Source organism: Lactuca serriola, chromosome 3, assembly GCF_051521515.1.
Source record: "Lactuca serriola cultivar US96UC23 chromosome 3, Lser_US96UC23_V15, whole genome shotgun sequence".
Lineage (NCBI taxonomy): Eukaryota > Viridiplantae > Streptophyta > Magnoliopsida > Asterales > Asteraceae > Lactuca > Lactuca serriola.
In genome coordinates this window covers 255,975,939-256,002,633 of record NC_136410.1, presented here as the reverse complement: position 1 = coordinate 256,002,633, position 26,695 = coordinate 255,975,939, and the positions used below count along the sequence as shown (strand labels likewise).

Below are 26,695 nucleotides of genomic sequence, written 5' to 3'. Positions count from 1 at the left end.
AAAACAATTTTAAAATGCAATGCTTAGAAAAAAAAATGACTTGATATAAACATAAATAATATTTTATTATTGTATAAAATACTTTCCTTTAAATAAAATAAAAAATAAAAAGACCACTTAAATATAAAAGGATAAAGTGAAATAGCAAGTAGACATTTTAGGAATCTAAAAGATAAAATATAACAAATGTTTTTTTTACATTTAACACTATCGATGTGTGATATACTCATATACATAATGTTTTTTTCGTAGACCAATGGAATGAGTTGATAGTTGTGTAAGCGTTTATACTATATATAGATATAGTTTGTGATAAGACCTAAATCCTCCAATGAAGCAACCGAAGAACTAGGGATGTCAACGGGGGCAAACGGGACGGGGATTGCATCCCCCACCCCCGCCCCCAAAGTTTTCCTGTTCCCCCGCCCCCACCCCCGCCCCCGAAATCTCCATCCTTTCCACCCCTGCCCCTGCCCCCGAATTCCCCTTTGACCCCCGCCCCCGCCCCCGTTCCCCTGCCCCCGATTGATTTTGGATTACCTTATTTGGGCTAAAAGAAGTTCTTGTTTGGGCTAAAAGAAACTATTTTTTGGATAAGAAATAGATATTTGTAATATAATTTTACATCTTAAAAACATGTTTTTTGTTGTATTTTTGTACGTAAAAATCATTTTATTGTTTATTATATTTATATAATTAATATATGTCAGTTTATATAATTTATTAACGGAGCCCCCACGGGGGTTTCGGGACGGGACTACCAACCCCCGCCCCCGCCCCCGTGATTAAAACGGGGGTTAACCTTGCCCCCGCCCCCGCCCCGTCCCCGGGTTTTTTCAACAAATGCCCCCATACGGGATGGGGCCCCCACGGGATCGGGGTCCCACGGGACTTTTTGACATCCCTACCAGGAACGCCATCAAGGGCCTTAGAGAAGGAATATTGCCCGTATTCATGGAAGGTGGTTTCTCTGTACCTCGGTGGGTTCTCATCGGAAACCAGCTCCGGCAATGGTCCCAACACCTTCTTCGACGGCGCTAAGGAGGTTCCGAAGAAACACGCCACCGAAACTCTCGGCCCTTTCTCACTTGCCACCACTCTATGCTCCATACTTCTCAATTTATCATTCGATAAAATCTGCAAAACCCTAAAAAAGTCACACTCCAGTTTGGTTTTTCAGAGTCAAGAATCAATTGTCAAATGTTATATAGCTAAACAAACTTGCCTGTAATAGATCTCCGATATTGATCACAAGCGCACCAGGTATTGGAGGAACATCAATCCATTGATTTTGATGGAGAATTTGTAGTCCCCCGATTTCATCTTGTAGAAGCACTGTTAGAAAACCACCGTCTGTGTGTTTGGTTGTACCCATTGTTAGATCTGGTTGTGGACAAGCAGGATAACAATAGCCGGCGATTGAAAGCCCTTTGTCAAAATCCAGATCTCCGAGGTGATTATTGTTCAACCCCAAGGCTTCTGAGATCAATCGGAATAGCAACCCGCCTAGTTTCATCACTTGATTTGAATACTCGATTTGTATGTCTCTGCAAACCTCCGGTAATTCCTCTGGTGGCGGAGGTGACGGAGCCATAAATGAAAAGAAGGTGTCTCTCCAGTTTGCGGCAGGGGAACTATGCAGATTGAAGTTGCTATTATACACTACTATTCTCGAAAGATCCCTCGTGTAAAACTGTTTTTTCACCTCCACATCTTGTTTGTGAAATCTACGAACTCCTTGAAGCATCTCGTCCATAACAGTCACAGGGATCCTGTGATTCACCACTTGAAAGAGACCTAGATTCTCCGACGCCGCACGAATCTTCTCCACCGTCGATGCTCTATCGGTTGATCCAAGGTCTACGACTGGGATCTCGAAAATTATGGAGGTTTTGGGGGAGGTTTTGGGGGAGGTTCTAGAATTCGTCCCCCACCTAGGGAGGTTCTAGAATTGCTCAATGTTCAACTATTGAACATTGTCACCTTTAGTCCTTATACTTTTTATTAATCCAAAAATTAATTCTAATTAATTTCTGATTAATTCTTAATTAAATAATACTATTTCTAATTAATATATTATTTCCATAATATATTAATAAATCATTTATTGGTATTTATTAATCATATATTAAATCAATAAATCAGTCTCTCTCTCTCTCACTCTTTCTCTCTCTAAAAGTCATCATATTCAATTATTAGGTTTGAGGACAACCCAAAAGGACATTGTTAATAATTCAAGTATATACCAATTTAGTTATTGGCTTAGACATCTAATCCAATAGTCTCCCACTTGAATAAGTCTATAACTACGATTGATAGTATAACTTGTAAATTATCAACAAAGGGTGCTTCCCATATCAACTTCGGTCTCTGATCTAATCAGACATTAGTCCTAAGATAAGTGATGAAATATTCTTTTGTTCTACAAGATATCGTATGGACACGATGTTGGAATAGTGTCTAAGGCTGCAATTATATTAGGCAAGTATTTGACCCGGTTGTGCATGGTCCTTTTGGGTTGCCTTCACCATAGCAACTTGATAGGATGATTTATTAAGAGAGAGTAAATATTATTAATATATTATGAGAATAATATAAAGAATAATATATTGTTATTTGATTAATATAAGTCATAGAATTAATTAGAGTTAATTTGGTGACTTAAAGAGATTAATTAAATAAAGGGGTATAAACTGTCAATTGTTTGATAGTTAAGCTTTAGACTATAAATCCTTATAGATATATAGTGGACGAATTCTAGAAGCTAAAGGATAGCTAAATTCGTCCAATGCTTATCTATGGAAAGGATTTGGATAGCCTTAAGAGAAGATTATCCAATTAGGGTTTAGGTTGTAACCCTTAAGGAGTCTACAAGTGTAAATAGACCCCATGGCTAAGGGAATTCGACACCTCTCCTAAAGCAAGAGAACCCTGGCCGATTTCCTCCCCTCTCCTCTCTCCTAAATCATCTTCTTCGCTATTGGTGTTTGTAAGCCATTAGAGGAGTGACATTTGTGACTTTAGAAGCTCCAAGACCTCAAGATCAACAAGGAACTCAAAGGTATGATTCTAGATCTGTTTCAATGTTGTTATTTAACCTAATTAGCTATTAGAAGTCTTGGATTCAAAGCATGTTTAATTAGAAAGCCTAGATCCAAACATTAGGGTTTTGCATGCGCACATAAGAAAGTTCTTATGGCTAAAACCCATCAGTGGTATCAGAGCCTAGCTTGGTTTTCTTTAAATTGTTGCTTGATTAACTGAAACAAACCTGCAAAATTCGATTTTTTGGTTTCTGAGTCATGGACTCGGCGAGTTCCAAAGTGGACTCGGCGAGTAGGCCTGAATCGGCGAGTCCCTTTGTGCACTCGGCGAGTCCAGGCGTCAGGAATGGCCAGATTCGGGATTTTTTCATAATTATCTTATGGAAACTTACCTTAATCCTAATAGATCAATCTAAATCCGATTTTTTGATATATATGACTATTATCTTGATCTAGTTAAAGGTATTTATCAACTAATAAAATATTTAATTTCCTTATATGATAATTAATTATTTATTTTAATTATTTTGGTAATTATCTTTCAAAGAAATCTTGAATAAAATCAAATATAGATAATTAGGATATTAATTGTTAATTGGAATTATTTGTTATTTGATCCTCCATGTTTTAAAAATGTTTAAACTTACCCACAAGTTTTGAAATTTATATTTGTGATTAAAAGTTTTAATTTAGACAACTTAAATTTCAAACCCTAGATTTTAAAAGTTTTAAAATACAACCCTATACTAATATGATATTACTAGAATAATATATATATGTATAACTAATGCTAGTCTTACCGTTAGTAGGCCTCATTCACGAAGCCGATCTATAAGGTTGGTATAAGGTTGCGGCCTATAAAATGGCGCTTAATGAATGTACACTCACACCCACCGCTTGCTTGATTGGTGGAGGGTCGTTAACCGAACGGGTAGGATAGGGCAACCTCATCCTCTCATTAAAAGTATAATAAGTAATACAAAGTAACTACACATATTTTAAAATTTCCCAATCTTAGTTACTTTAGGAAAAGTGAATTGATGCAATCCCATGAAATTACACTTTGCATCCTTGCTAAGAAGTTAGTGGAGCGTGTGTGGTTTACCGGCACACTAATTGGTTCTAAGCAAAGGTGGCAAAGGGTGATTCATTGTTTATCATAGTTCGATGGAGCGTGTGTGGTTTACCGGCACATCGAATAGGTGATCGTTACAATGAAGGCACCATGTGAATTTGCATGGTAATTCACACCCGCTTTGTGATCCTCGGTATCCCAGTCACAAACAAGAGGGGCATATCGAGATTTAAACATGCCATTGAATAGTTTCAATGAATCTCATCCGAACCTAGGAATTGTCAATACACTTAGGACTAATAGTTTAAGTTTTTGTGATGGAGAATTAGTGAATCGTAATTCACTTACCTTCAATTTATTTGCATGTTAGATTACGACATCCCTTTTCTAGTATGTAAATGTTATTGTTGGATCCTAGCCCTAATTTTTCTTATTGGGTGATAATTAGGGATTCTTATTCTAATCTATCTTTGTCCTTTTCTTTTGTAGATGTCGAACGCAAACAACGCTGCTGCTAGTTCTTTCACGTTGATGAGCCTTTGCCAAAAGGTCACCTTCGATTGAACGAACTTTAGCGAATGGATTAGATACATTCGCACCATTGCTCGCTATGAGGATAAGGAGTATGTCCTCGATGAGAAGCTCGAGAAAATCAACCGCGAAATCACTACTCCGACCGAAATCACCGCTTTTGAGACTCATGAGCGAGATGCAACGAAGGTACATTGCATCATGATTGCCACCATGAACTCCGAATTCCAAAAGTCCTACGAGGACATGTACTCGTACGAGATGCACAAAGACTTGTTGGAGAGATACCACCAAAACGCGAGACAAGAGATGCAAAAGATGCAAAGGTATGTCGACCGCCTTGGCAAGTTAAATGTTGACTTCGGTGAAGACTTGGCGATCGACATGGTGCTTCACTCTTTGCCTCCAATGTACAACCAATTTAGGATGACCTACCACATGAACAAAGAAGAGGTCACCCTAAGCAAACTCCAAGGTCTCTTGAGGGTCGCTGAGAGCAACTTCAAAGACAAGTCTGTTGCACCTACTCCCAATCTGCCTACTGCTCCTGTCTTGGCTATTGGTCAAGGAAAGGGAAAGAAGAGGAAGGCTTCATCGAAGAACTATCGCAAGGTCAAAGCCCGAGATGGTGCCTCTTCTAGTGGGACCAAAGTTGATCCCGCTAAGCCCTGTCCTAGCCTGAAGGAGGCAAAGTGCCACCATTGCCACAAGATAGGACATTGGAAGAGAAGCTGCCCAGAGTACCTGCAAGCAATCAAAGAAGGAAAGATCAAGCCATCTTTCGCAGGTATATACACAATTAAATCTTACGATTCTAATCATGCTATTTCTTGGTTTCTTGATACCGGTTGTGGTTATCACATTTGTTCAAATGTGCAGGGACTAAGAAGAAGTAGGGATGTGGAGCAAAGAAGGATTAATCTAATCATGGGGAACAGAAGATCGTCACCTGTGACCAAGATTGGAGTGTATTCTTTAGTGCTTAGGAATAGTTTGGTTTTAGATTTGAACAATTGTTGCTATTCGCCAGAAATGGCTAGAAACATCATTTCATTTCATGGTTTATATAGACAAGGATTTAGATTTTCTTTTGATAATGAGAATGGTTCTATTTTAGCTTATCTAAATGGTGTCTTTTACTTTGAAGCTATACCATGTAATGGAATGTATGAAACCGTTATGATTGTTGATAACTTAGGAAATGATGTTTTAAATATAGATTCTTCCACTAGTTTGGATAAAGCATCCTTGTGGCATTGTCGTCTTGGACATGTCAATAAGAAACGCATAGCCCAACTCCAAAAGGATGGAGTGTTGGAGTCATTCGACCTTAGGGAAGATGACACATGCGAGTCTTGTTTACTTGGAAAGATGACTAAGTCACCCTTCACGAGTACGTGTGAAAGGGGTGAGGGTCTATTGGACTTAATACATACCGATGTATGTGGACCGTTTAGATCAACCACGAAGGATGGGAACCGCTTCTACGTGACTTTTATCGATGATTATAGTAGATATGGGTATATCTATTTAATCAAGCAAAAGTCAGAAACCTTTGAAAAGTTCAAAGAGTTCAAGAATGAAGTGGAGAATCAATTGGGCAGGAAAATCAAGATGCTTCGATCCGATCGAGGAGGAGAGTACCTAAGTCTTGAATTCCACGATTATCTCAAGGAGTGTGGAATAGTTTCGCAATTGACGCCTCCTAGGACACCGCAGTTGAATGGTGTGGCAGAAAGGCGTAATCGAACCTTATTGGATATGGTTCGCTCTATGATGAGTTGTGCTTCACTGCCTATCTCTTTTTGGGGGTATGCCTTAGAGACTGCCGCCCATATCCTTCACCGAGTCCCTACTAAGAAGGTTGCCAAAACAACTCACGAGATGTGGACAGGGAAAGCTCCCTCGTTGGCACATATCAAGGTTTGGTGTTGCGAGGCTTTCGTAAGACGAGATACTCACGACAAGCTAGAACCTCGAAGTGAGCGATGTATTTTCATCGGCTACCCACAGACATCCTTTGGATATCTCTTCTATAGACCGAAGGACAATGTTGTCTTCGTTGCAAGGAGAGGAGTTTTCCGAGAGCGAGAACTCATAAACCAAGAAGACAGTGGGAGGCAAATCGAACTTGAAGAGATTCAAGAATCGATAGATGAAGGAACCTCTACCGCTGGCACTCAACCCGAGGAGGAAACTCCGGTTGAACCGATTGACAAGTCCTTACCTCTTAGACGTTCCGATAGAGTTAGAGTTCATCCCCAGTTTTATGGCTTTCATATTACTACCGAAGGGGACACATATATTAGTGATGGTACACTAGTAAATCTTGATGAACCTAATAGCTATAAGGAAGCCATGGCAGGCCCGGAGTCTGCAAAATGGAAAGAGGCAATGGATAGCGAGATCCAATCCATGTATGATAACCAAGTTTGGAATTTGGTTGACTATGTGCCCGGACGTAAGACCGTTGGGTGCAAATGGATCTTCAAGAAGAAGACCGACGTGGATAGAAATGTGCACACATATAAACCGCGATTGGTTGCGAAGGGCTTTACTCAAACTCCCGAAGTTGACAATAATGAGACCTTCTCACCAGTTGCGAAGATTAAATCTATTAGACTGATGCTAGCAATTGCCGCATTTCATGATTATGAGATTTGGAAAATGGATGTCAAGACCGCTTTCCTTAATGGAAAGTTGGCTGAGGATGTTTACATGGCTCAGCCAGAGGGGTTTGTGGATCCGAAGCATCCGAATAGAGTGTGTAAGCTTGAGAAGTCCATTTATGGACTTAAGCAAGCGTCTCGCAGATGGAATCTTTGCTTTGATGAGAAAGTCAAAGAGTTTGGATTTGTACGAAGCGAAGACAAATCTTGTGTATATGTCAAAGCCAGTGGGAGTATAGTAAGCTTCCTCGTTCTATATGTCGATGACATATTACTCATAAGAAACGACATCCCGACTCTGCATGAGGTTAAGTCCTGGCTCAGGAAGTGCTTCGCTATGAAGGACCTCGGAGAGGCTTCTTACATTTTGGGAATAAGGATAGTAAGAGAAAGAAGTAAGAGACTAATAGGACTTAGTCAGAACACTTACTTAGAGAAGGTACTAAAACGTTTTAGTATGGAAAACTCAAAGAAGGGAGAATTACCGATACAAAGTAATGCCAAGTTGAGTAAGACTTAAAGTCCGAGTACCGAAGCTGAGATAGCAGAAATGAGCCGAGTACCATACGCTTCCGCAGTTGGCTCAATCATGTACGCTATGACTTGTACTCGCCCTGATGTAGCCTTTGCTTTGTGCATGGTTAGCAGATATCAAGGGAATCCTGGCAGAGCACATTGGATTGCGGTGAAGAACATCCTTAAGTACATTCGGAGAACGAAGGAATGGTTCTTAGTCCTCGGAGGGAGTGATGACTTGAAGGAGCGAAGGTATAGTGACGCCAGTTTTCAGACCGAAAGGGACAACTACCGTTCGCAGTCGGGCTGGGTCTTTACCCTAAATGGAGGAGCAGTGACATGGAAGAGTTCCAAGCAGGAGACCGTAGCTGATTCAATGTGTGAATCAGAGTACATTGCAGCGAGTGAAGCGTCGAAGGAGGCAATATGGATAAAGAACTTCATCGGTGATCTTGGAGTTGTACCTGCCATAAAGGAGCCCATGGAGATTTTATGTGATAACGAAGGAGCGGTTGCCTTGACCAAGGAACCGAGGGATCATGGTAGATCAAGACATATCGACAGAAAATATCACTTCATCAGACATCGTGTAGAAGAAGGACAACTCGTAGTGAAGAGGATATCATCAGAAGATAACCCAGCAGATCCGCTTACGAAGGGACTGAGTAGGGTTAAGCACTTGCAGCATGCTAGGAGTATTGGGCTGAAGGATGATATTAGTATAGATTAGATAGTAGTAGAAATGTGTAATAGATAAATGTAATTAACATTTGATGATTAAATAAAAGAGTATTATTTATGAGTAATGTTACTGTCTTATGTTAATTGTTTAACTATTGTTTCACTTTGCATGTTTTGACTTCCAGAATAATTGAGTTTATTAGTAATAATCGAATTGTTCAAATTGACCACAGTCGTTCATATGTTGGAAGTAGATATGAATGAAGATTGTCATGAATTGGTGTGTAGAATGTCTAAATGGTGTTAGACATAGCAAAGGGTTGCTGCAATGTTCATGAGTGCTTATGAACTAGTTTTGAGCATTGGAACAAACCCGCGCTTGCTGGAATCACCTTATGGAATACGATATAAAAGATGATCGCATGATGATAATATCATATAGTCTTAAAACCTAGATATATGGTTTGTTATTTGTTAATTGATTGTACATTGATAATGCGAAAACGCATCAGTAACTCGGTGTTATAAAACGCATTGTTGTGTATAGTTGGTTAATAAATAAGTAAATGCATATAAGTCGAAGTTTATCTATAACTTTTACCTAAGAAGGTAAAAGCGATATCTCGGCCGCTCGATGATTTGATTTGACTTATGTGCCGGGCCCGGTCAGAACTGAATTGATGTGTTCGATTAAGTTCTATGTCAAATGAATCAGAGATTGAGAAACCTAAATGCTTGACTAACCATTCCATAGGATTGTCAGCATGATATCTAACAGAGGACTGTACGTTCCCTTATCTAAAGGACAAGATTGATTAGATCAGAGTTTGACAGTGTCTTTGAGAGCTACGATTGCAAACCGAATTGTACTTGTGCATATAGTTACTAGACTTATCCAAGTGGGAGACTGTTGGAATAGTGTCTAAGGCTGCAACTATATTAGGCAAGTATTTGACCCGGTTGTGCATGGTCCTTTTGGGTTGCCTTCACCATAGCAACTTGATAGGATGATTTATTAAGAGAGAGTAAATATTATTAATATATTATGAGAATAATATAAAGAATAATATATTGTTATTTGATTAATATAAGTCATAGAATTAATTAGAATTAATTTGGTGACTTAAAGAGATTAATTAAATAAAGGGGTATAAACTGTCAATTGTTTGATAGTTAAGCTTTAGACTATAAATCATTATATATATATAGTGGACGAATTCTAGAAGCTAAAGGATAGCTAAATTCGTCCAATGCTTATCTATGGAAAGGATTTGGATAGCCTTAAGAGAAGATTATCCAATTAGGGTTTAGGTTGTAACCCTTAAGGAGTCTACAAGTGTAAATAGACCCCATGGCTAAGGGAATTCGACACCTCTCCTAAAGCAAGAGAACCCTGGCCGATTTCCTCCCCTCTCCTCTCTCCTAAATCATCTTCTTCGCTATTGGTGTTTGTAAGCCATTAGAGGAGTGACATTTGTGACTCTAGAAGCTCCAAGACCTCAAGATCAACAAGGAACTCAAAGGTATGATTCTAGATCTGTTTCAATGTTGTTATTTAACCTAATTAGCTATTAGAAGTCTTGGATTCAAAGCATGTTTAATTAGAAAGCCTAGATCCAAACATTAGGGTTTTGCATGCGCACATAGGAAAGTTCTTATGGCTAAAACCCATCAGTGGTATTAGAGCCTAGCTTGGTTTTCTTTAAATTGTTGCTTGATTAACTGAAACAAACCTGCAAAATTCGATTTTTTGGTTTCTGAGTCATGGAATCGACGAGTTCCAAAGTGGACTCGGCGAGTAGGCCTGACTCGGCGAGTCCCTTTGTGCACTCGACGAGTCCAGGCGTCAGAAATGGTCAGATTCGGGATTTTTTTCATAATTATCTTATGGAAACTTACCTTAATCATAATAGATCAATCTAAATCCGATTTTTTGATATATATGACTATTATCTTGATCTAGTTAAAGGTATTTATCAACTAATAAAATATTTAATTTCCTTATATGATAATTAATTAATTATTTTAATTATTTTGGTAATTATCTTTCAAAGAAATCTTGAATAAAATCAAATATAGATAATTAGGATATTAATTGTTAATTGAAATTATTTGTTATTTGATCCTCCATGTTTTAAAAATGTTTAAAACTTACCCACAAGTTTTGAAATTTATATTTGTGATTAAAAGTTTTAATTTAGACAACTTAAATTTCAAACCCTAGATTTTAAAAGTTTTAAAATACAACCCTATACTAATATGATATTACTAGAATAATATATATATGTATAACTAATGCTAGTCTTACCGTTAGTAGGCCTCATTCACGAAGCCGATCTATAAGGTGGGTATAAGGTTGCGACCTATAAAATGGCGCTTAATGAGTGTACACTCACACCCACCGCTTGCTTGATTGGTGGAGGGTCGTTAACCGAACGGGTAGGATAGGGGAACCTCATCCTCTCATTAAAAGTATAATAAGTAATACAAAGTAACTACACATATTTTAAAATTTCCCAATCTTAGTTACTTTAGGAAAAGTGAATTGATGCAATCCCATGAATTAAATAACATTAGTCATGCTATGTTATGAACATGCATATTATGTCTCTTTATTATCCTTCCTTTGTGAACAGATCGACTGGACACTATTCCAATGATGTTCATTTCTCAATTCCAAATTCTTGTCACTGTCTAAAATGTATTGGAATTTCAACCTTACATAAATTGGCCTTCTGTGATGTCCATGCTTCAAAGTCACAAAGACTGAGACAATGATATTACAAAATATTTTATTGAAACTTTTTTCTTAGAAACAGTTCCATCGTAATGAAGGTTCTAATTCAAGGTATATTCCTTGAACATTTCTCTTACATTAAAATTTCCAACTCACATGTAGACTTTTCAAGTATCTTCTATTATGGAAACAATTCCATATTCCCACACGACCATCAATTTTCACCAAGAATCATCTAAATTTAAAAAATATCACTATGGTCCGTCCAAATAAACATCATACTTCTAACTATCCACAAGCTACCAGTCTTTTGGTATAACCTTAGAATTTTCTTGAAAATCGTTTAATAACTTTAGTCATACAAAATTCTAGCCCTTCTTCCTCTCAATGCTCAAGGCACTAAAAAAATAAGAATACATGAATATTACAACATCTGTAATCGATCCTATATCCGAAGCATATGGGACTCGATTCATTATATCCGATATTTGTTCAATTTCTTGCTATAATATTTTCATATATGGAGTTTTCTATGTCGAACTATTTCAACATGATATTCACATATGTCTATGACTAAGTTCTATTAACTATGCAATCTGAACCTTTAGATTTGAAAATAAGTATGAGTTCCCTCTCCCTTAAGCCTACTATAGCAAAACAATTCGCAAACTTTGCAATTTGCAAATTGGAAACATTGTTCCCCACGAACAGTATTGTCAACATGCAATACTAGCATAACAATTATGTTCCCACTAGCATAACAATTATGCTCCCACTGGCTTTGATATTTACCCAATAATCAACTGGACTTCTAGAAATTAATACCATTAACTTTCTTATTGAAGTACAAATTTCTGTTATGCGATGCTTTGATAAGTCTCCAACTAAACTTCTTAAGCACATACTACCTTAATTGGATAGCATATGTGTGCTTAAACCCTTTCAAAACTTACATATATATGTCATGAAATTTCAAACAATTCCTTGACATTCCTCACATTTTGAAATATGAAAAGGGATGTCATAATCATAATATGAATTTGAGAATGCAATTAACATAGCCAATATCCATATTATCTTTATCAGATCTTTAAAATCTATTAGCTAAATTGTTTCTTCATAACCATTATCATGAATTAGTGCAAAACCTTTACCACCTAGATTTTATGGTGCATACGTTTCCATCCATGTGAATCTATCATTTCCAACCTACAATCATAAGACAAGGTTTTGGAAGAAAAACCAAATTCAAATTTAGTTTTCCTTCATGAAAAGAACTTTGCTATTCTAAATTTCTTGCCCTCTAGAAGCTCAAGGGCCTACCAATGCTTCCATGTTGTTAGTAGCTCACCCATATTGATCAATATACTTTCACTAACCAACATTCTTTGCTTTTGTAGTTAAATGGAAAAACATAAAACTCATAAACATTGCCAACTCAACTAGAAGTACACAAAAATAAGAATGTGTCAATCAAACACGACTGGTTGTCAACCCCAAGTCGCATGCTAGTGTTAAATAAAAGATTTATTGTCGATCGACTCTTGAAACTTTCAAGGTCAATACGACTCCCACTGACTTCTTGGCATTTTAGTTTTTTTTCTCAAGGAACATTCCTTGACAATCTAAAACAAATATTCAAAAGTGTGTGTGGATTCCCGACAAGAAAACACTTCATATAATGGGTCTTAGTTTATCCTTTGTTTCTAAATTAACGAAAAACATCACAACTCCAATTCTATATGTGCTAGAGTAAGAAAACATCTTTACTCCACATATTTCAAGGTCTTTTCAACCTTCTTAGTTAGAAATGAGTTTCAAGATACAATTTGTAGTAACTAGAGTATAACTCTAAAACTTGATTGGAAACGAAGTGTGATTCATCTCTTGATTGAACTATTTCAACAATATCTGATTCCTCTTCTTAGGCACACGATTGTACTAGGATGCTCTATAGTTCCACGATCAATTCAGGTGATCATAAAACATGATAGTAAAGCATCCTCCTTTCTTATCTGATTGGAGAATCTTTTATCTTATTGTCTAATAGATTCTTATTATTTGTTCTGCTACTCTTTGAATATTTTCAAAGTACCAGATGTATGCTTAATCTTATAAAAAACATCAGTAAATCATGACAAATATATTTATCGTCCTTTGTGGTGGATCTGAATAGTCCATATCAACATGTACTAGATCCATTAGTCCTTCACTTGAATCACATAAATATGCGATCAATGAATTAGTCATAATTTTCCAATGAACAAGATTCTCACACTCTATACAATACGAAATGTACAACACCAAGTATCTGTTTAGTTGGTGATGAGATTTCTTTTCACTTGGTCAATTATGACAATATCACAATCGATATCTTAAGAATCAAATCTACAATTAATATTGCTAATATCATAAATGTAACCAACACTTTCATAAATTTCATTACAAGGAAATATATAAAATGTGGCAACCAAATAAACCAAAATGTCACTTTTATTAAAAGTAAAGGAAAAATTGGAATTTCTCCTTTCAATGCATAAAATGAAAAACTATATTTCTAGACATCTACTAAGAGTAATAGCAATATATGAAATTATCCCAACTACTTAGTAGTAGATCTAAATTCTGATCTTCGAACCATGTGCCCAAAGCCCATTTCTCACGATCAAATTTAGGAGAAAATAGGAGAATTCAAGTTACTTCCTTTTAATCCTTACTAATTAACCCATAAATTTAAATTAAGGCTAGGACCTATATTTTCGATTTGAACTGTGAAGAGAGATGCCATAATCAAATTCGTATCTATTTTAGGTAGGTAAGGCTTTTACCATTCCAATATTATGAAACTCGTAGATCTTTTGAGATTCATTGAATCTTATCAATGGCATGCTTAATCTTAGATTATGCCCACACTTTTGTGACTGGGATGCCGAGGATCACAAACGAGATGTGAATAACCATGCAAACCTACTTGGTAGCCTCGATGTCAATTATCATCTCAGATTGATGTTTCGGTTAACCACACACGCTCCTTCAACAATGATAATTTATGAGATGCCCATCATATCTCTTTATAGTCCCTATTAGTGTGTCGGTTAACCACAGACGCTCCACTAACGACATATAAAGCATCATGTGCATTTTTCATGGATTAGCATAGTTTTCATATTTTCCTAAAGTACTTAAGAGTGGGATTTAAAATGGTTTGCTGAAAAATAACACATTAATGTGTCCTTAGGACTATTTTGTAATGCTTATTACATGTAAGGTACATTTATATTGTGTACCATAATGTTTTCCATAATGACATATCAGGTCCCTAGACTTTAATATTTGTAGTATGATGGATATGACAATTGTCTACAGCTTGAGGGACCAAATTTGTGTGGTTCCAATCTCTTTTCCATAGGTGCAACTAATGAATTTAATGTCTAAGTATATGGATGATCTGGAGGAATTTGAAGAGATCTCCAACTATGATCTAACTCCTTATAAACACCAAGATCATGTATGTTAGAGCATTCCATCTCTCCATCAAAAAATTAGCAAGGAACCATTATGGGAAAAAAAAGGAATCAAGAACATGACATCATCTTCCTCAAAGCAAATGCATCCAAGTAAGTACCACTGATTTCTTATGAAGTTCATAAGATGCAAATAGATCTTTAAGACCAAATTGGACTTGATGATTAACATCGAATGTCATAAAGTTCGATTGGCCGCTAAAAGGTATTCACAAACATTAGGGTGTTTATTACCAAGAAACAATCTCACATGTTTCTTGAATTAATTTCCTCAGGATCATAATGACCCGAGTATTTCATTTGGATTTAGAGCTACATCCAATAAATTTCAAATAATTTTCTTAACTAAGAGTTACGCAATGATATTTACATAACCCAAGAAAAAAAATGCATATATATATATATATATATATATATATATATATATATATATATATATATATATGTTGGAATAGTGTCTAAGGCTGCAACTATATTAGGCAAGTATTTGACCCGGTTGTGCATGGTCCTTTTGGGTTGCCTTCACCATAGCAACTTGACAGGATGATTTATTATGAGAGATGAAATATTATTAATATATTATGAGAATAATATAAATAGTAATAATATTATTATTTGATTAGTATAAGTCATAAATTAATTAAGAATTAATTTGGTGACTTAAAGAGATTAATTGAATAAAGGGGTATAAACTGTCAATTGATTGATAGTTGTAGTTTGGGCTATAAATCCCTTAAGGATAAGCGGGGGACGATTTCTAGGGCTTAGGATAGGCTTAGAATTCGTCCAAGGCTTATCAATTAGGGTATTGGATTGCTTAGGGCCTAAGTTATCCAATTAGGGTTTAAAGGTGAAACCCTAGGAGCCTCACTAGTATAAATAGACCCTAGGGGTTAAGGGAAATCGGCACTTGTGCTTTAGAAAGAAACCCTGGCCGATTTTGATTCCCTCTCCTCTCTCTCTCTCAAATCATCCTCTTGCTAGTTGGTGTTTGTAAGCCATTAGAGGAGTGATAATTGTGACTCTAAAGCTCCAAGGACAAGAAGATCAAGCAAGTGATTCAAGGTAAACTTCTAATTCTGATTTCATATTGTTATTATAGTCTATTAGCCATTAGAAGTCTTGGATTCCATGTATGTTCAATTAGAGAAACCTAGATCCAAGCATTAGGGTTTGCATGTGCACATAGGAATGTTCATATGGCCAAAAACCCATCAGTGGTATCAGAGCCAGGATTGGTTTCTATTGAATTGATGCATTGTTTGCTTGTTTGATGCTTGCTTAATTCGAATTTTATGTTTCTGTCTGATGGACTCGGCAAGTCCCATAGTGGACTCGGCGAGTCCCATAGTGGACTCGGCGAGTCCATTGGGGTACTTGGCGAGTCCAAGCGTCAGAAAGAGGTAACTTCGGGATTTCTTGCTGTTTATCTTTGAGATACTTGCCTTAATCATATTAGATCAATATAAATCCGATTTTATGATAGATATGACTATATTCTTGATCTAATTGAAGATATTTATCAATTAATAAAATATTTATTTCCTTATGTGATAATTGATTAATTATTTTAATTAAATTGGTAAATTGTTTTGCAAGAAATCATTAAATAAATCAAATATGGATAATTATGAGATTAAATGTTAATTTAGATTATTTGTTATTTGATCCCCTATGTTTTGAAAAGTTTAAAACTTTCCCTCAAGTTTTGAAATTTATGTTTTGTGATTAAAAGTTTAATTTAGACAATCTAAATTTCGAACACTAGAATTTTACAAGTTTCAAATTCAACCCTATACTAATATAATATTACAAGATTAATATATATATATATATATATATATATATATATATATATATATAATTAAAATGCTAGTCTTACCGTTAGTAGGCCTCATTCACGAAGACGGTCTATAAGGTGGGTATAAGGTTACTGCCTATAAAATGGCGCTTAATGGGTGTACACTCACACCCACCGCTTGCTTGATCGGTGGAGGGTCGTTAGCCGAATGGGTAGGATAGGGCAACCTCATCTCTTCATTAAAAGTATAATATGAAATACAAAGTAACTACATGTTTTTCAAAAAATTCCCAATCTTAGTTACTTTAGGAAAAGTGAATTGATGCAATCCCATGAAATTACACTTTACACCCTTGCTGAGAAGTTAGTGGAGCGTGTGTGGTTTACCGGCACACTAATTGGTTCTAAGCAAAGGTGGCAAAGGGTGATTCATTGTTTATCATAGTTCGATGGAGCGTGTGTGGTTTACCGGCACATCAAATAGGTGATTGTTACAATGAAGGCACCATGTGAATTTGCATGGTAATTCACACCCACTTTGTGATCCTCAGTATCCCAGTCACAAACGAGAGGGGCATATCGAGATTTAAACATGCCATTGAAAAGTTCAATGAATCTCATCCAAACCTAGGAATTCTCAATACATTTAGAACTTAAAGTTATGGTGGAGAATTAGTGAATCGTCATTCACTTACCTTCAAATTGTTTGCATGTTGGATTACGGCATCCCTTTTCAAATATGTAAATATTGTTGTTGGATCCTAGCTCTAATTTTCTTATTGGGTGATTATTAGGGATTCAAATTCTAATCTATCTTTGTCCTTTCTATTTGTAGATGTCGAATGCAAACAACGCTGCTGCTAGCTCGTTCACATTGATGAGCCTTTGTCGAAAGGTGACTTTCGATGGAACAAACTTTAGCGAATGGATAAGATACATTCGCACGATTGCTCACTACGAGGACAAGGAGTATATCCTCGATGAGAAGCTTGAGAAGATCAACCCAGAAATTGCTACTCCGGCTGAAATGACTGCTTTTGAGACTCATGAACGTGATGCAACGAAGGTACATTGCACATGATAGCCACTATGAACGCCGAATTCCAAAAGTCCTATGAGGACATGTATCTGTACGAAATGCACCAAGTCTTGTTGGAGAGATACCACCAAAACGCGAGGCAAGAGCGTTACGAGTTTTTCACTAACATGATTTCCGCCAAAATGGGTCATGGAGAATCTCTTACCGTGCACCTGTAAAAGATGCAAAGGTATGTCGATCGTCTTCGCAAGTTGAATGTTGACTTTGGGGAGGACTTGGCGATCGACATGGTGCTTCACTCTTTGCCTCTGTGTTACAATAAATTTAGGATGACCTACCACATGAACAAAGAAGAGGTCACCCTAAGAAAGCTCCAAGGTCTCCTTAGGGTTGCTGAAAGCAACCTCAAGGACAAATCTGTTGCACCCACTCCCAATCCACCCGCTGCTCCTGTTTTGGCCATTGGGCAAGGAAGAGGCAAGAAGAGGAAGACTCCATCTAAGAGCCACCGCAAGGGAAAGTACCGAGATGGTTCTTCTTCTAGTGGGACCAAAGTTGATCCCGCTAAGCCTAACCCTAACCCGAAGGAGGCAGAGTGCCGTCATTGCCATAAAATAGGGCATTGGAAGAGAAGCCACCCAGACTACCTGCAAGCCATAAGGGAAGGAAAGATCAAGCCATATTTCGCAGGTATATATACAATTAAATCTAATGATTCATCTCATGCTATTTCTTGGGTCCTTGATACCGGTTGTGGTTACCACATTTCTTCTAAATTGCAGGGACTAAGAAGAAATAGGGATGTGGAGCATGGAAGAATAAATCTAATCATGGGGAATAGAAGATCGTCGCCTGTGACCAAGATTGGAGTGTATTCTTTAGTGCTTAGGAATGGTTTATGTTTAGATTTGAACAATTTTTGCTATTCGCCAGAAATGGCAAGAAACATCATTTCATTTCATGGTTTGTTTAGACAAGGTTTTAGATTTTCTTTTAATAATGAGAATGGTTCTATTCTTGCTTATCTAAATGGTGTCTTATGTTTTGAAGCAATACTGTGTAATGGAATTTATGAAACTGTGATGATTATAGATAACTTAGGAAATGATGTTTTATGCATGGATTCTTCCAATGGTATGGATAGAGCATCCTTGTGGCATTGTCGTCTTGGACATGTCAACAAGAAGCGCATAGCCCAACTCCAAAAGGATGGAGTGTTGGAGTCATTCGACCTTAGGGAAGATGACACATGCGAGTCTTGTTTGCTTGGAAAGATGACTAAGTCACCCTTCACTAGTACATGTGAAAGGGATGAGGGTCTATTGGACCTAATACATACCGATGTATGTGGACTGTTTAGATCAACCACGAAGAATGGGAACCGCTTCTATGTGACTTTTACCGATGACTATAGTAGATATGGGTATATCTACTTAATCAAGCAAAAGTCAGAAATGTTTGAAAAGTTCAAAGAGTTCAAGAATGAAGTGGAGAATCAATTAGGCAGGAAAATCAAGATGCTTCGATCTAATCGAGGAGGAGAGTACCTAAGTCTTGAATTCCACGACTATCTCAAGGAGTGTGGAATAGTTTCACAATTGATGCCACCTAGGACACCGCAGTTGAATGGTGTGGCAGAAAGGCATAATCGAACCTTGTTAGACATGGTTCGCTCTATGATGAGTCGTGCTTCACTACCTATCTCATTCTGGGGGTATGCCTTAGAGACTGCCGCCCATGTCCTTAACCGAGTCCCTACTAAGAAGGTTACCAAAGCACCTCACGAGATGTGGACAGGGAAAGCTCCCTCGTTAGCACATATCAAGGTTTGGGGTTGCGAGGCTTTCGTAAGACGAGATAATCACGACTAGCTCGAACCTCGTAGTGAGCGATGTATTTTAATCGGCTACCCGCAGAAATCCTTTAGATATCTCTTATAAAGACCGATGGACAATGTTGTCTTTGTTGCGAGGAGAGGAGTTTTCCAAGAGCGAAAACTCATAAGTCAAGGAGACAGTGGGAGGCAAATCGAGTTTGAAGAGATTCAAGAGTCGATAGATGAAGGAACCTCTACCGCTGGCACTCAACCCGAGGAGGAAACTCCGGTTGAACCGATTGACAAGTCCTTACCTCTTAGACGTTCCGAAAGAGTTAGAGTTCAACCCCAGTTTTATGGTTTTCATATTACTACCGAAGGGGACACGTATATTAGTGATGGTACACTAATAAATCTAGATGAACCTAATAGCTATAAGGAAGCCATGGTAGGCCCGGATTCTGCAAAATGGCAAGAGGCGATGGACAGCGAGATCCAGTCCATGTATGACAACCAAGTTTGGAATTTGGTTGATAATGTGCCCGGACGTAAGACCGCTGGCTGAAAATGGATCTTCAAGAAGAAGACCGACGTGGATGGAAACGTACACACATATAAGGCGCGATTGGTTGCGAAGGGCTTTACTCAAACTCCCGGAGTTGACTATGATGAGACCTTCTCACCAGTTGCGAAGATAGAATCTATTAGAGTGATGCTAGCTATTGCCGCATTTCATGATTATGCGATTTGGCAAATGGATGTCAAAACTGCTTTCCTTAATGGGAAGTTGGCTGAGGATGTTTACATGGCTCAGCCAGAGGGTTTTGTCGATCCGAAGCATCCAAATAGAGTGTGTAAGCTTGAGAAGTCCATTTATGGACTTAAGCAAGCGTCTCGCAGATGGAATCTTTTCTTAGATGAGAAAGTCAAGGAGTTTGGATTTGTACGAAGCGAAGATGAATCATGTGTATATGTCAAAGCCAGTGGGAGTATAGTAAGCTTCCTCGTTCTGTATGTCGATGACATACTACTCATAGGAAACGACGTCCCGACTCTGCAGGAGGTTAAGTCCTAGCTCGGGAAGTGCTTCGCTATGAAGGACCTCGGAGAGGCTTCCTATATTTTGGGAATAAGGATAGTGAGAGAAAGAAGTAAGAGACTAATAGGACTTAGTCAGAACACTTACTTAGATAAAGTACTGCAACGTTTTAGTATGGAAAACTCGAAGAAGGGAGAATTACCAATACAAAGTAATGCCAAGTTGAGTAAGACTCAAAGTCCGAGTACCGAAGTTAAAATAGAAGAAATGAGCCGAGTACCATACGCTTCCGCAGTTGTACTCTCCCTGATGTAGCCTTTGCTTTGAGCATGGTTAGTAGATATCAAGGGAACCCTGGCAGAGCCTATTGGATTGCGGTTAAGAATATCCTTAAGTACCTTCAGAGGACGAAGGAATGGTTCTTAGTCCTCGGAGGGAGTGATGACTTGAAGGTGCGAGGGTATAGTGACGCCAGCTTCCAGACCAACAGGGACAACTACCGTTCGCAGTCGGGCTGGGTCTTTACCTTGAATGGAGGAGCAGTAACTTGGAAAAGTTCCAAGAAGGAAACCGTAGCTGATTCAACGTGTGAATCAGAGTACATTGCAGCGAGCGAAGCGTCGAAGGAGGCAATATGGTTGAAGAACTTCATCGGTGATCTTGGAGTTGTACCTGCCATAAAGGAGCCCATGGAGATTTTCTGTGATAATGAAGGAGCGGTTGCCTTGACCAAGGAACCGAGGGATCATGGTAGATCTCGACATATCAACAGAAAATATCACTTTATTAGACATCGTGTAGAAGAAGGACAACTCGGAGTGAAGAGGATATCATCAGTAGATAACCCAGCAGATCCGCTTACGAGGGACTGAGTAGGGTTAAGCACTTGCAGCATGCTAGGAGTATTGGGCTGAAGGATGATATTAGTATAGATTAGATAGTAGTAGAAATGTGTAATAGATAAATGTAATTAATATTTGATGATTATATAAAAGAGTATTATTTATGAGTAATGTTACTGTCATATGTTAATTGTTTAACTATTGTTTCACTTTGCATGTTTTGACTTCCAGAATAATTGAGTTTATTAAGAATAATCGAATTGTTCAAATTGTCCACAATCGTTCATATGTTGGAAGTAGGTATGAATGAAGATTGTCATGAATTGGTGTGTAGATTGTCTAAATGGTATTAGACATAGCAAAAGTTTGCTGCAAACTTCATGAGTGCTTATGAACTAGTTTTGAGCATTGGAACAAACCCGCGCTTGCTAGAATCACCTTATGGAATGTGATAAAAAGGGTGATCGCAAGACGATAATATCATATAGTCTTAAAACCAAGATATATGGTTTGTTATTTGTTAATTGGTTGTACATTGATAATGCGAAACCGCATCATCAACTTGATGTTATAAAACACATTGTTGTGTATGGTTGATTAATGAATAAGTAAATGCATATAAGTCGATGTTTATCTGTTACTTTTATTCTAAGAGGGTAAAAGAGATATCTTGGCCGCTCAATGATTTGATTTGACTTATGTGCCGGGCCAGAACTGAATTGATGTGTTCGATTAAGTTCTATGTCAAATAAATCGGAGATCGAGAAACCAAACGCTAGACAAATTAGTTCCATATAAATGTTAGCTTGATATCTAAACAGAGGACTGTACGATCCCTTATCTGAAGGACAAGATTGATTAGATCAGAGTTTGACAGCGTCTTTGAGAGCTACGATTGCTAATCGGATTATACTTATGCATATAGTTACTAGACTTATCCAAGTGGGAGACTGTTGGAATAGTGTCTAAGGCTGCAACTATATTAGGCAAGTATTTGACCCGGTTGTGCATGGTCCTTTTGGGTTGCCTTCACCATAGCAACTTGACAGGATGATTTATTATGAAAGAAGAAATATTATTAATATATTATGAGAATAATATAAAGAGTAATAATATTATTATTTGATTAATATAAGTCATAAATTAATTAAGAATTAATTTGGTGACTTAAAGAGATTAATTGAATAAAGGGGTATAAACTGTCAATTGATTGATAGTTGTAGTTTGGGCTATAAATCCCTTAAGGATAAGGGGGACGATTTCTAGGGCTTAGGATAGGCTTAGAATTCGTCCAAGGCTTATCAATTAGGGTATTGGATTGCTTAGGGCCTAAGTTATCCAATTAGGGTTTAAAGGTGAAACCCTAGGAGCCTCACTAGTATAAATAGTCCCTAGGGGTTAAGGGAAATCGGCACTTGTGCTTTAGAAAGAAACCCTGGCCGATTTTGATCCCCTCTCCTCTCTCTCAAATCATCCTCTTGCTAGTTGGTGTTTGTAAGCCATTAGAGGAGTGACATTAGAAGTCTTGGATTCCATGTATGTTCAATTAGAGAAACCTAGATCCAAGCATTAGGGTTTGCATGTGCACATAGGAATGTTCATATGGCCAAAAACCCATCAATATATATATATATATATATATATATATATATATATATATATATGGGTTAAGAACATCTGATGTGTAAACTCAAGGAATCAATATACATGTTGAATCAAGCTTCATGTCAATGGTATCTAATGCTCGACAAAGTGATGAACAATAATGACTTCATTAAGAACCAAGAAGATCAATGTATATACTTCAACATTAGTGGGAGGAACTTTATCATACTCGTACTATATGGAGATGACATTCTCTTGGTTAGTAATAACATTGATATGTTGCACAAATCAAAACACTTATTTTCATATCTCCTCGACATGAAGGATCTCGGTGAAGCCTAATATGCAATAGGCAATTAAGTACATCTAGAAATCCAAAGGGTTTTAGACCTATCCCAAAAGACATATATTGAGTGTGTAATAATTCGATATAAAATAGGAATAATACTTCCCTTCAGTTCCTTCCATAGTTAAGGTATGCTTTTTCGGTGACATGCTTAGTTGTTAACAATTAAAACATGGTCTTGATCACTAGGAAGCTGCCAATAAAGTTTTCTGATATTTTCATGGGACTAATAATAACAAACTTTTTAGTGAAATAATAAATAACATATAAGTGATAGGTTTTTTTACTATGAATTTGCAAAATTTTAGGGTACATCTTTATGTTATCAATCGGCTAATATCATAGGGGAGTCATAAATAAACGTTGACGACTATATCAACTATGATGTCGAATTTGTTTTCATAGATAATGAAACTTTCCATTAAATGTTGTTGAGAAATAAATCACATGACTCATGATCGTAAACTCGATTTCCAGGCCAGTAGAATAAAACTTATTGTTATAATGCTGCCTCTATAAGTTTTCCATTAGCAATAGTTATAGTGGAACGAGGCTTTACCTTGATACAAAATACTTGTTCATTTAAGAGCAAGTGGAGGAAATTATATTTGTATCGAACACATTAACACTTATAATATGCTAGTGGATCTGATAAGAAAGGTCTACCACCCAATTATTTTAATATGTCATCAATATGGGTTTAAGGTTACCACTATTATTATGTAATTCTAGCATAATGCTTTAATGGAATTTTTAATTTTAATTTTATTTATTCAAGTACTTGATTATTATTCCTCCATAAAATGCAATTTTTCTATATTAATAAGTACTTTCTATATAGACAAGAATAATGCATGACCACTTAAATCTAAAGTCATATGTATTAAATTAATCATAAGTTTCATATGAAGTACCATAGTATGATAGGTGGGTTTCTGTATAGAAAATGATGCTTCAGGCTGTACTTTTTTGCTTTTGGTATTAATATGAAACATGATGAGTTTATCTTGGCCAAATAATGAAACATGTATTCAAATAGTCACTCGGCCAAGTGAGAGAATGTTGGAAAATAATACATTAATGTGGTGGTTGGTGGTGGATTCATATAAACTTGCATATATATATTCATACTAGGCGAAACCCCGCGCGTTGCACGTTAATACAATTATATGGTTAAAATAATAATTTTTACCAAATTATTATTTAATATTTCTATTTTGAAACAAAATGTTAGTAGTAAAGCAAACATATAGTTAACATATTAGTTTTATTAAACATTATCGTTTTGATTTTTAAGTCATTGTGATATATACAGTTATTTGATAATTTTATAAACCGTTTAAAATTATGTAAATTATATATCAAAACGTATGATAATCTGTATATTACTGGTAATAAAATGTATGAACAAAAATATAAACTACAACTTTTAGTAACATAAAAATACAAAAACATCTATTATAATATTTGTACTAAAAAAGATATATATCCAACGAATAATAAAAAATATGAAAAATAAACACTACAGTTTTTAATAACATATATTAATTCTTCAAATTTAAGTCACAAATCTCTTCAAATAAATTAATGTTTTTAGTGAGCAAAACTTTACAAACTTATAAAAGAAAGGAAAATAAAAAGTTTTTAGTAATTACTAATTAATAATCATAAGTTAAAAACTATTGAGTTGTAACTAATAAATATACATAAATTAGAAAACTCATGAATGTGTGAGTTTCAAATGAATGTGGTACTTGGAAATATGTATTTATTATTATTATTATTATTATTATTATTATTATTATTATTATTATTATTATATATATATATATATATATATATATATATATATATATATATATATATATATATATTAAAATTGTCTACCCTTAGCTACAGTAAAGTATAAGGGATTGACATAAATGGTCCTCTGTTTATGTGTGTATATCCTTCGGTAAGCTGTTTGTTTTTTTGACAATTATGGTCCACGTCTTTACCTGTTTGTATATGTTCAGCTTTCTTTTATTGCCTTTTCATAATACATCCCTGGTCAACGGGAATTTACTGTATTTGTTTAATAATTAATTGTTTTATAAATAGCTTTTTACGTGGCTTGAAATTAAACCAGGACCGATTATCACCGCCCTTCTCTTCCAATCAGCTGCTAAGAGAAGCCACATGTTCTCCTCAGATGTTGCCACCATGTATACCACTTCAGGATCTAAATCCCCCACCACCATTTTTGTTTCTGATAATCTCCTCTTCTCTGTTGCAAGTCACCGCTTCCATCACCTTATTAGAGAAGCTTCTTTCTTCCACTGCTAGAAGTTTTAGAGTTACCGACACGATTCCGACTACTTGCGACTTCTTTTACCATTCACCACACTATAACCTACCGCTTGCTTAAGCAATCAGCAAACGACAGTGGCGGTGGTGTCACCGACTCTTTCATCGGATTATTTCAAATCCGATGCGAGAAGAGAAATCGTCTCCGGTATCAACATTGACTATGAACTCATTTTTGTGCACCGCCATCAACCCTCACACTGAATCATCCCCTCTCTTTGTTTACGTACACGCACACAGCAGTTTCCACCGCCGCTTACTACCATGTGTTGAAGGAAGATGGAAATAGATCGCGATGCTCCCATCTTATTGAACGATCGGTTTCCCATTTGCTTATCCCATCCTGTATACCAGGCATAGATAGCCGGAATTGAAGAATGGCAACATAACCGCCATGAACGATGGACTTCTACCACGAACTCTGTTGACTCCTGTTTTCGTATCACAATAAAGGTACCCTCTTGTTGTTCCTAAAGCTATTCGTTCTTCACAGTATTGCATCAGTAGTTGCCTTTAAAACTTCAACTACCAAATTTACCCTTATGATGTGGTTCACTGAACGAACTGGATTCCAATTATGGAAAAAGGGAGATGAGCCAGAGGTTGTTGTGGAATGATTTGATGGTAATAACACTAAATATTGTCATGTCGGAAGCAATTACCATGCTCAAGGAAAGTGTACACAAAGTGTTCGAAGAAATGTCTGAGAGAGAACAAAAGCTAAGTATAAGCACTGCAAAATATTTCTTTATTCTCTATGTTTTTACATAAATTTGTTCTTGATTGCATTTTTTTAGTAAGGTTCGTAACGTTATCTACTGATGTGTTGTATTTTTTCAAGGTATCTGATGGAATTAAATTCTTTTAAGCTTCACATCTTAATCCATCAAGTTGTACATCTTCTTTACCTCAGGTTAAGTTGTAATCTTAGCTCATTTATCACATTTTAAATCTAAAATACCTTCCATGGAGTACCATATCTACTTGATTTTGATGTTTTTATGTATAGGTCCACATTTATTTTCTTTTTTCTAAGAGGAGGCATCTGTTAGAGTTACTCAGTCACTTAAACAATGGTATTTAA

The 26,695-nt window shown here is 36.6% G+C and overlaps 1 protein-coding gene across 1 annotated transcript; it reads right to left on the bottom strand.

Annotated features, from left to right (window-relative positions):
• Positions 1–208: 208 nt before the first annotated feature.
• Positions 209–25,505, bottom strand: LOC145096196 (1-aminocyclopropane-1-carboxylate oxidase homolog 1-like). The gene is made up of 4 exons (XM_079033958.1): positions 25,374–25,505; positions 1,226–1,945; positions 911–1,137; positions 209–344 (listed from the first exon to the last, which is right to left on the bottom strand). The coding sequence occupies exons 1-4, from the start codon at positions 25,503–25,505 to the stop codon at positions 320–322; spliced, it is 1,104 nt and encodes a 367-aa protein (XP_078890084.1). The 3' UTR covers positions 209–319.
• Between the last annotated feature and the right edge of the window lie 1,190 nt (positions 25,506–26,695).

Coding starts and splice junctions, on each gene's coding strand:
- LOC145096196 (XM_079033958.1), bottom strand. CDS start 25,505: ATGGTGGTGGGGGATTTAGATCCTGAAGTGGTATACATGGTGGCAACA. Junction 1,138..1,225: donor ATATCGGAGATCTATTACAG/GCAAGTTTGTTT, acceptor AGGGTTTTGCAG/ATTTTATCGAATGATAAATT. Junction 345..910: donor AAGGCCCTTGATGGCGTTCC/TGGTAGGGATGT, acceptor ATCCCTAGTTCT/TCGGTTGCTTCATTGGAGGA.